Source organism: Rattus norvegicus, chromosome 2 (assembly GCF_036323735.1).
Source record: "Rattus norvegicus strain BN/NHsdMcwi chromosome 2, GRCr8, whole genome shotgun sequence".
Lineage (NCBI taxonomy): Eukaryota > Metazoa > Chordata > Mammalia > Rodentia > Muridae > Rattus > Rattus norvegicus.
The window spans coordinates 182,778,295-182,790,543 of NC_086020.1; the positions used below are offsets into that span (position 1 = coordinate 182,778,295).

Here is a 12,249-nt window from a genome sequence, read left to right on the forward strand (position 1 = left end):
ATTAGAATTCTTATAAATAAGCCTAATTCTAATAAAACATCACACTATACAATCCAACTTTTATATCACAAGTCCAAATTTAAGTTTCTTTTGATTGCCTTTAAACTATAGACTTAAAGTGTTTTTGTGCTACATCTACACTATCAGTTGTCATAGTTACAAATATGTTTTCCTTTGGTTGCCTTTTAACTATAGACTTAAGATATTTCTCATTTTAAACTATGTGATCAATTATCACATTTACAAGGTTGTCATCTACACAATGGAGTACTGCTCAGCAATCAAAAACTATGACTTCATGAAATTCATAGGAAAATGGATTGACCTAGAAAATATCATCCTGCATGAAGTAACCCAGTCACAGAAAAACACACATAGTATGCACTCATTGATAAGTGGATATTAGCCCAAAACCTAGAATTACCAAGATGCAATCCATAGACCACATGAAGCTCAAGAAGGGTGAGTAAAATGTGCATTCTTCACTCCTTCTTAAAAGGGGGAACAAAAATATACATAGGAGTTGATATGGAGGCAAAGTTTAGAACAGAGAGTGAACAAACAGCCATTCAGAGCCTGCCCTACATGTGGTCCATATATATATATATATATATATATATATATATATATATATATATATACAGCCACCAAAACTAGATAAAATTGATGAAGCTAGGAAGTATATGCTGACAGGAACTGGATATAGATCTCTCCTGAGAGACACAGCCAAAGTGTGTCAAATACAGAGGTGAACACTAGCAGCAAGCCACTGAACTGAGAATGGGACCCCCTTTGGGAGAATTAGAGAAAGGATTTGAAGAGCTGAAGGGCCTTGCAACCCCATAAAGAACAATAATGCCAACCAATCAGAGCTTCCAGGGACTAAACCACTACACAAAGACAATGCATGGACTTACTCAGAGCTCTGACTGCATACGTAGTAGAGAATAGCCTTGTTGGGAATCATCATGTGTAAGTGGAAGTCCTTGGTCCTGCCCAGGTTCGACCCGCAGTGCAGGGGAATGTTGAGGGGTGCTAAGGGCGTTGTGTGAGGGAGAAACAAACTTATCGGGGAGGGGGAGTGGACAGGAGGCTTATGGAATGGAAACTGGGAACAGGAATAACATTTGCAATATAAATAAAGAAATAAATCAAAAAAAGTACAAAAAAGATTATTTCTCATACTAAACTATATGATCAATTATCATATTCACAAGGATGTCAAATTTTACAGTTTCCTTTAATTGCCTTTTCAGTACATACTTCAAAATGTTTCCCATTATACTAAATTTATATATATCCAGTCTCCTAAACAGAAGTAAAAGTGCTTCTTGCTCCATTCTTCCAAGAAAGGTTTTTGTCTTCCCTAAGGTTAGCTTAAAGACTGCCCATGCTGTTAACAAATGTGTCTCTTTTGCAAACTTATAATCTTCAAGAAACACAATCGTGTGTATCTCCCATAGATCAAACAGACTCCATCTGGACAAGTAAACCTGTCAATCAGTAGCCTTAAGTTTACATTTTGACCTATTCCAGAGGGTGGGTTTCCTCCCCTGTTTTCTGGGATTGAAACTTTCCTCACCTCCACAACCAAGATCTAAGGGTATCTAAAACATTTTTTTCTAAACCTAATTAATTCTTCTTTAGGTAGAACTAAAAAAATTCTTTTCTCCCAAATGTACTTAACTTTATTCTCTACTATATATAATTTACTATGAAAAAATATAATATCACACACACACACACACACACACACACACACTGTATTCCCAGTGAGTATATGCTTCATATATCCTCTACTTGTTATGCCACTGTCCTAATATTAACCAATAGAGTTATTATGAATTAGCCTAATCCAAATAAAACATTCCCCTATATGATCCAAGTTTTCACAAGCTCAAATTTTCCATGTGCTAAATTTATACTATAAGCTGTCATACTTAAAATATAAGTTTCCTTTGGTTATCTTTTCACTATATACTTAAGGTATTTCTCATGCTAAACTATATGATCAATTGTCATCTTCACAAAGTTGTCAAATTTTCCAGTTTCCTTTCCTTGTCTTTTCAATAAATACTTCCAAATGTTTCTCATTATACTAAAGTTATATATAATCAATCTCCTCGACAGAAGTAAAAGTCCTCTCACTCCTTCTGTTCCAGGAAAGGTTTTATCTTCCCTAAGCTCATTTTAAAGACTGTTCACTCTGTTAATAAATGTATCCCTTTTGGAAACTTATAAGCTCCAAGAAACACAATCAAATCTACCTCCCCTTGACCAGTCAGACTGCATAAGTAACATGTCAATCAATAGCCTAAGTTCCCACATGTGATCTGTTCCAGAGGATGGGATTCCTCTCCTGTTCCCTGGAATTGACACTTCCCACACACCAACAACCGATATCTATGTGTTTCAAATGTACTCCTAGGAAAACTTCTTTTCTCCCAAAATCATGTAACTTTATTCTCTACAATATACAATATACTACTACTACTGCTGCTACTGCTACTGCTACTGCTACTACTACCATTACTAGTACTATTACATACAGATACACACACACACACACACACACACACACACACACACACACACACACACACACATGTTTCAGCATCTTGTCAGATCCAGGAGATTACTTAAAATCAACATTCATGACAGTTCCAGAGAAGCAACCAACATACTTCACTCTACTCTCACAGGCACAGACTCTTCAACTTCACCTGCTCCTTCTACCTACAGATGGTTCCACAGTCCATGAGAACAAGGAAACAACCAACTCTCCTAAGACTGGATCAACATCCCCATCCATATTTTCTTTGGTTTCCGAGAGATACATCAACCCAAAGTCAGCAGGAAGTAGGTAAAGATTATGATGACCCTATTCCTGCTCCACCATCATCTCTCTAATTTTTCCTTTTATTTTAAATTCATCCATGATAAAGGAATGTTAGCATTCCCCCTAGGCTCCACCCAACAGTTACCTGGCAACAGTCAGGTAGGCATGACTCATTATAAAAAGAACTGCTTGCTTGCGCTCTCTCTCTCTCTCTCTCTCTCTCTCTCTCTCTCTCTCTCTCTCTCTCTCTCTCTCTGTCTTCCCCTTTCCCCCTCTTTTTCCATGTGTTCCTGACCAGCAACTCTCATTCTTTTTCTCTCTTTTCCCTCTTCCTCCCTTTCTCTCACACTCCTTCTGTATTTATGTCTGTCGTTTTCTGCCTCTATTCCCTTCTCTTCCCTACTCAACTCCACTTCCTATGCTCTGTATAAACCTGATTCTATACTAATGCTATATTAAACTGTACATGTAGTATATCTATATCTATTTACTAATATCATCTATCTACATACTATATAAAGTATACACTAAACTATATAATAAACCCAAAGAGTCTGTATTTGAATTGGCTCTATCTACTTCAATTAAGAAAGAAAAAAAAAGTTATGCCTTCCAGTTTTAGACTTTACTTAATTCCAGAGTTAGTCCATATGGGAATAGGAGTGGCCATCACCAGTGTACCTTGCATATTGTGATCAATCTTACTAAGGCATGACAGTGAAACCCAATAGGAGGAAAGGGGTCCCCAAAGCAGGCAAAAGAATCAGAAAAATGGAGCATGTAATTATAAAAAGCAATCAATGTGTGTCCAGCTAATCAGTATTTGTGGTCTAACATGCTCCCATGGTTTCTGTGGCTAGTGGGGTTCTGAAATGCCCAGATCTTCTCAGGCAAACTGTATCCTTTTTAAATCCTGCAGAAAACTGGCTGCTCTTCCCACAAGTCCCTGTCACCCCATGAAATGAAAATTCCAGCGACTTGTAATTTATCAGCCAGATTGATAACAGTAAATTCTCAACTGCCAAAATGCCTAAACAAAGAACTGAAATCTCAGTGGATATAAATACAAGCTGCACACCCAGATGAGGCAAATGTACCCTACATTATTCTATTGCCCTTTCACAGCTACCTGGGGCTCTTTTAGGCCATGTGGTTCTGGTTCATTTTTTTCCTCCATCTTCTCTCAATCTCCTGTCTTGTCACTCCCTCTCCCTTTCTCTGTCTCTTCCCTCTCTAAAACTTTCAGATCTGCCCCCTTATACCACTGCCCAATCACAGCCTGTAGCCTTATCTGACTAATTAAGATTTTACCTTACTGCACCTGAATGCAGGCACTCTTGAGGGAGCAGAACTCAATCAGCAATACAAACAGCAATCCAGAAGAGATTCAGGCTGTCTTCCCATTCTTAGGAACTCCACCAGAGTAGCAAGCGAATCAACCATAATATATATGCACATGGTCTAGTGTCGGAACCCATTTGATCTCCCTGATTGTCTGTTTAGGCTCTATGAGCCTCCATGGAACTAGGTTAGATTAGTTGATTCTGTGAGTCCTGTACTTGTGATTTCCTTGACACTTCTACCTTCTTAAATTCTTGTTCCCCCTCTGTTATAGGATTTTTTGACTTCTGCCTAATATTTGCTTTTAGGTTTTTTCATCTGTTCCCTTCCCTGGGGACAGTGGGCAGGTAGGGAAAGATAAAGGAAAGATGAGGGAACATAATGGAAGGAGAGAGTATAGGGAAAGATGTTGAATGAAGCTTCTCTGATGACGATTATGCTACGCTCCTGTATGCAAGTATAGCAGAGGATCATTAGGAATTACTCCATTGAATTTTTCCCCAGTTATCCTTGGTTTTATCTTAGGTCTCTGGCGTATCTCTCCTCTGGTTCCTGGCCCTCCAGGCAGTGGCATGTATGGGTTCCTTCTTGAGGCATGGGTGTCAAGTTGTACCAGTCACATGGTATCCATGCACACTATTTCTGTGTGATTATTACCCTAGGCCAACTTTCAGGTGAGAGAGATTATAGTTTGAAGGTTTTGTGGCTAGGCTGGTTCCAAACCTTTCACTGGAAACCATGCCTGTTTACAGAAGATGGACAGTTCAGGCTTCATATCCCTACTAAGGGTCACTAGGAATACCCTTATAGATTCCAGGGAGTTTCCATTGCACTTGATTTCTTTTCTCATCCCTGAAATGATTCTAAATTCCAGTGATCTCTCCCTATACTCTCTCTTTCCATTATGTTCCCTCATCTTTCCGTTATCTTTCCCTACCTGCCCACTGTCCCCAGGGAATCTATTCTGTTGTTCCTTCCTGGAGAGATCCCTGCATTTCACACTGAAGCTCTCCTTGGCATTGGCCCCATGGGTCTGTTGTATGATTTTTCTTTGCATTACAGGTGATTACCACCTTCAAGTGAGTTCATTTCTGTGTGAAAATCTGGGACTGGGTTACCTCACAAAGGCAATAGGATATTTCTATCCATTTGCCTGTAAAATTCATGATGTTATTTTTTATATCAACACTGTAATTCTCTATTGATTAAATGTGCCAATTTTCTTCATCCATCCTTCTGTTGAGGGTCATCTAGGTTTCCAGTTTTGGGGTATTTTGACAAAATCTGCTACAAACATATTTAAGCAAGTATCTTTGTGGTAGGATGGAATGTTTTGTGGTATATGTCAGGAGTTGGATAGCTGGGTCCTAAGGTAAATGGGTTGGTGCTTTTCAGGAAAGAAAAAGCATGCATATTTCCTGCTATAGAGCTGGGAGTGAGAATGAGGATATTGTCAGTGAAGGAACAATGAGAGAGGTGTGGATCTGGCTTTAGCCTTCTGATACCAGAGTGGCACTCATGTTAGCAGTGGTTCAAGCCTAGCTTGGGGGCTGAGACAGAGCAAAGAGTGGGAGGAGGGAGGTTAGAAGAGGAAGATCTGTGGAATGCACAGGATATGGGAATAATAGGCAGTGAAGACTCCCACAGTTGGTGTGCTAGACATGGGGTTAAGATTTTGGGATTGGGGTCTGGAGAAAAGGAAGTAAGAGAAGATCTATAGCTCATTTACACGGTTTGCTGGTACACATGGCCTGGAGCTGTGTATCTCAACCTTTGGGTCCCTATTCTTTTGGCATCCTATTCATAGGAGTTGAATATCAAATATCCTGTATATCTGCTATTTACAGTGTGACTAATAACAGTAACAACATTACAGTTGTCAAGTAGCCAAAAAGTATTTCAATGATTCTGGTTGACCACAACATGAATTAAGAGGTCACAGCATTAGGACATTTGAGAACCACTGTTCTAGGGAGTATGAGTCCATGATGAGTGAATCCCTTCTAGTATTTTCAAACAGATAAAAGATTTTTGCAAGCCATGACTCATAAACACTTCTCACTCAGAAGGAGTAGACTCACCCAACTATGGCCAATTCTTCTCAGTAGTTATAAGAGCATGATGGTGGAGTTCTAATTTGCCATCATTATATATCAGGAGAAAAGAGAAAGGGTTGATGATCCTGGTAGGACAGCAAGGGGTGTGCACAAACATTCACTGCTGACCTTGGCTAATAGGAATACACCTGACTTCTCTGAACATAAACATCTCTGGAATCCACAGATTGATTTCAAAATTTTTATTCTTATTATATTTTGTAAGTTTGAAGTTTTGCCTACAGAGATGTTTGTCACCATGAAGACCAGAGGAGGACCTCAGATACTCTGGACTACCGGTTACTGGTGATTGAAAACCCTCCTGTGTATGATAGGAAGTGAACCAGAGTCCTTTGACAGAGCATTAATTGCTTTTGCAGCTGACTTCTTACAAACTGAGTCTTTAAAAAGAAACTCTTCATTGACTTTTCCTTCTCTGATGAGTAAACGTTCATGTTTGATTTCTATTTCTCTCTGCCCCCAGTCATCTGTTCTGCTCAGTCCAATGCAGACAGGTTTCTCTGAAAGTATTCGGCTAGGTGGTGCTTAGGGCAAGCACCTAAATAGAATCCCAGTTTCCAAGACATCAGACAAAAAACAAACAAGAACATCACAGGGTAGATGTAAGGTAGAGTATCCCAGACTCCAGTACTGCCCTACTGCACCCACCATATTAACATATTACAGCTGTTTTAAATCCTGAGCCACCATGCTGCCTTTCCACTTATTCACTGTAAATGTTCCAGCAATATTATTGTCCAACCAGAAGTCCATGGTAACAGTGGATGTTGCTGTTGGAAGATAGGTGTAGATCACAGTTGGCCAGCTCCTAAGATTGCTTTAGGCATTTGAGTGAGGGCTCCAAGAAAGGGCAAGGTGTAGAAGTCAGGAGCTGGAATGTTTGAGCCACCAAGTGGGGTTGTGACTCCATTATTGACTTCCACCCTGAGGTCTCACAGAAATCAGAAGCATGAAGTATAATGAAATCCAGAAACTGAGTCTTGAGCTGCTCTGTGCTGTGGAGGTCAGCCAGGATGAGAGTATGTGCAGCATTCTCCACAGAGAAGTTCCTGCAGAGGGCATCCACACACATGACCTTCAAGTCCTCCAGGCCATACTTGTCAGCAGCTGCCAGCACACCAATAGCCATGGAGTGGCTGTGAATGTTCGATGCCTTCCCCATGTAAATGAAGCCCATCATCTCCTTGAAGACTTGGGGATCCAGGTCAACCTCAATATGGTTCTTTAGGCTCTCCTGCATTTCATGTTCAAACATGGCTCTGAAAACTGGAGAGCAAGCTGCTAGAATGGCCTTGTGAACTCTGAATTCATGACCAGCTACAAGCAGGCAACAGTCTGTGAAGGTGGAATTCTCCCACAGCTCCTCTAGGTCAACTTTTAGTATGTGCCTTGAATCCTTGATTGCAGGTGTCATGTTCTCTCCAGGCATACTAAAGTGTAGTCCTACTATGCTCACCTTGCAGCAGAGGGTGAGCTGGTCCTCAGGAAGAAGCAAATGCTGATGAGAGAGTAGGAAACTCTGAAGGATGAACTTTTTGAATCCCCTGTGTTGGTTTCACAGAAAGCTTACTACTTTGGGGCTCCTCATAATTTGACATTTCTTTCTGTGGGCATCTATAATCCAAAAGTGGAACTTTGCCCACAATGGGCTCTCTGGACATCTGAGCAACCCCACATAAACTGACAGGTAATCTTTGCTTTCTTCATCATTCCTGTTTGGATGCATTTGCAAACACCATGCCACTTTGTCATTGTTCTTTAATGATAATCATGGTCTTGAAATCCTTTCCTGATTTCTTTCCATGCAAAATCAAAAGTTGCTAATGGTCCACTCAAATTTCTGAACACTGGTACATGTATAGTCCCAGGTCTTCTGACATTTCTGCTGGAGGTAGTTTGGAGGGTAAATTTGATCTGAAAACAAGAAGGAGAAGTTACTTCTTCCCCTCTATCCTCCATCTGTGCTGAGAGCTGGAGCAGTCCCACAGCCCTAGGACACAAAGCCTGCCCAGAGAGAATTGATCTGCCAGGGGTACTCTCACATCTAAGCCCACAAGTGGGACCACAATTTCTTTCCAATGTTTGACCAACAAGAGTCTCACTGGCAGTGCTGGGGGGATGCTGTAGCCTGCAGGACTTAGTACAAGACACTTCTAGTCTCTAACTTCTCCCAAAGGCTGTTCCACAGCCCTCCAGCAAAGATTACCGGAGAGAACTGGTCTTGAGAACTGGTTCCCTAGTAGTGCTCTCACTCTTAGGACCACAGGTTCACAGGCTTAAAGGCCCAAAGTAGAGACAATTTTCAGTTAGAGAAGGTAAGACCATATAACATGCAAGATAACCAGATGGCCAGAGGCTAGCCAAAGAACCTGAGCAAAAGAAACCAAAAATACATGGCATCATCAGAACGCAGTTCTCCCACCACAGCAACTGGATATTCGAACATACTAGAAAAACAAGATTTGGATTTAAAATCACATCTCATGATGATGATAGAGGACTTTAAGAAGGACATAAATGAGTCTCTTAAAGAAAGACAGGACAACACAAGTAAACAAGTAGAAACCTTTAAAGAACAAACACAAAAATCCCTTAAAGAATTATGGGAAAACAGGACCAAACAGCTGAAAGAATGAAAAAAAATCATCCAGGATCTAAAAATGGATCTAGAAACAATAAAGAAATCACAGAGGGAGACAACCCTGGAGATATAAAACCTAGGAAAGACACCAGGAGTCATAGATACAAACATCACCAACAGAATACAAGTGATAGAAGAGATAATCTCAGGGGCAGAAAACGCCATGGAAAACATTGACAAAATAGTCAAAGAAAATGCAAAAACAAAAAGCTCCTAACCCAAAACTTCCAGGAGATCCAGGACACAATGAGAAGAACCAACATAAGGATAACAGATATAGAAGAGAGCAAAGATTTCCAACTTAAAGCACCAATAAATATCTTCAACCAAATTATAAAAGACAACTTCTCTCACCTAAAGAAAGATGCCCATGAATGTACAAGAAGCTTACAATATTTCAAACAGATTAGAAAAGAAATGAAATTTTTGTTCCTCACATAAGAGTCAAAACACTAAATATATAAAACAAAGAAAGAATACTAAAAGCCATAAGGGAAAAAGATCAAGTTATATACAAAGGCAGACCTATCAGAATTACACTAGTTTTCTCAACAGAAACTTTGAAAGCAAGAAGATCCTGGACAGATATCCAACAGACCCTAAGAGAAAACAAATACCAGCCCAGGATACTATACCCAGCAAAACACTCAATTACCATAGATGGAGAAACCAAGATATTTCATGACAAAACCAAATTTACACAATATCTTTCCACAAATCCAGTCCTACAAAGGATAATCAATGGAAAACTCCAACACAAGGAGAAAAACTACAACTTAGAAAAAGCAAGAGAGTAATCTTTCAACAAACCCAAAAGAAAAGTCTCAGAAACCTAATTCCACCTCTAACAACAGAAGTAACATGAAACAGCAACAAGTATTCCTTAATATCTCTTAACATCAATGGACTCAGTTACCCAGTAAAAAGACATAGACTAAATGACTGGATATGAATGAGGACCCAGGTTTTTCTGTATACAGGAAGCACACCTCAGGGACAAATACAGACACTACCTCAGAGCAAAAGGCTATGAAACAATTTTCCAAAGAAATGATCCCAAGAAACAGTCTGGAGTAGCCATTCCAATATCAAATAAAATTGACTTCACCAAAAGTTATCAAAAAGGTAAGGAAGGACATTTCATATTCATCAAAGGAAAAATCCAGCAAGATAAACTCTCAATCTTGAATATCTATGCTTCAAATGCTAGGACATCTGCATTTATAAAAGAAAGCATAATAAACCTCAAATCATACATTGCACCTCACACAATAATAGTGGGAGACTTTAACACCACACTCTCATTAAAAGACAGATCATGGAAACAGAAACTAAACGAAGCATAGAGAAACTAACAGAAGTCATGAACCAAATGGATTTAACAAATATCTATAGAACATTTCATCCTGAAATAAAAGAATATACCTTCTTCTCAACACCTTATGGTAACTTCTCAGCAATTTTCCATATAATTGGTCACAAAACAGGCCTCAATATATTCAAGAAGACAGAAATAATCCCATGCATGCTATCAAATCACCATGAACTAAGGCTGGTCTTCAATAACAACAAAAACAACAGAAAACCCACAAATACATGTGGGCCAAACAATGCTCTATTCAATGACAACTTAGTCAAGGAGGAAATAAAGAAAATAATTACAGACTTTTTAAAATTTAGTTAAAATGAAGGCAGAATATACCCAAACTTATGGGACACAATGAAAGCAGTGCTAAGAGGGAAACCTCATAGCTCTAAGTCTTCCACAAAGAAACCGGACAGCTCATACACAAACACCTTGACAATACACTTGAAATCTCTAGAACAAAAAGGAGCAAATTAACCAAAGAGTAGTAGAAGGCAGGAAATAATCAAACTCATGAATGAAATCAACCAAGTAGAAACAAAAAGAACTATACAAACATCAACAAACCCAGGGGCAGGTCCTTTGAGAAAATTGAACACTTAACCATACTGACTAGAGGAAAGAGAGAGTATCCAAATTAAAAATTTCAGAAATGAAAAGAGACACATAACAACTGAAACTGAAGAAAGTAAAAAAAAATATCACTTGTTACTACAAAAGTCTATCTTCAACAAAACTAGAAAATATGGAGGACATGGGAAATTTTCTATACTGATGTAAGATATCAGAGTTAAAGCAGGACCAGATAAACTATCTAAACAGTCCCATAAGCCCCTAAAGAAATAGAAGCAGGTATTAACAGACGCCCTACTAAAAAAAAAAAAAAAAAAAAAAAGCCAAGAGCCAGATGGATTTAGTACAGAATTCTGCCAGAATTTCAAAGAGGACCTACAAACAATACTCTTCAAACTATTCCACAAAATAGAAACCAAAGGAACTCTACCCAATTACTTCTATGAAGTCACAATTATGCTTATACCTAAGACACACAAAGACCCTACAAAAAAGAAAACTTCAGACCAATTTCCCTCATGCAAAAATTCTCAAGAAAACTCCCCCAAACTGAATCCAAGAACACATCAAAATGATCATTTATCAAGATCAAGTAGGCTTTATCCCAGGGATTCAGGGATGGGTCAATATGAGGAAATCCATCAATGTACTCCAATATAAAAACAAATTCAAGGAAAAAAGCACATGATCATGTCACTAGATACTGAGAAAGTAATTGACAAATTCAATACCCCATTATTATAAAAGTCTAAGAAAGATTAGGACTGCAAGGACCATACCTAAACATAATAAAAGCAATATAATGCAAACCTGTAGACAACATCAAACTAAACCGAGAGAAACTTGAAGCAATCCCACTAAAATCACGGACTAGACAAGTCTCTTCACTTGCTCCCTACCTATTCAATATAGTACTTGAAATCCTAGCCAGAGCAGTTAGACAACTAAAGGAAGACAAAGGGATACAGACTGGAAAGGAAGAAGTCAAAATATCCCAATGTGAGGATTATAGGATCATATACTTAGATGACCACAAAAAATCCACCAGAATACTCTTGCATCTCATAAACAACTTCAGCAAAGTGACTGGATATAAAATTAACTCAAACAAATCAGTAGCCTTCCTCCACTCAGAGGAAAAACAGACTGAGAAAGAAATTAAGGAAACAACACCTTTCAAAATAGACACAAATAATAGAAAATACCTCGGTGTGACTCTAACCAAGTAAGTGAAAGATCTGTATGGCAAGAAATGCAAGTCGCTGAAGGAAAAGAAATCAAAGATCTCAGTGGATGGAAAGAATTCCCATGCTCATGGATTGACAGGATTAATATAGTAATGTAGTAATAGCAATCCTGCTGAAAGCAATCT

At 38.9% G+C, this 12,249-nt stretch overlaps 1 protein-coding gene across 1 annotated transcript in view; it reads right to left on the reverse strand.

The window, feature by feature from the left end:
• Positions 1-7,105: 7,105 nt before the first annotated feature.
• LOC120101030 (TD and POZ domain-containing protein 1-like) overlaps positions 7,106-12,249 on the reverse strand; it is a 29,620-nt gene continuing 24,476 nt past the window's right edge. Inside the window, exon 2 of the mRNA XM_039103928.1 lies at positions 7,106-7,841. Coding sequence (XP_038959856.1) covers positions 7,106-7,841 — 736 coding nt within the window. The remainder of the gene's footprint in view (positions 7,842-12,249) is intronic.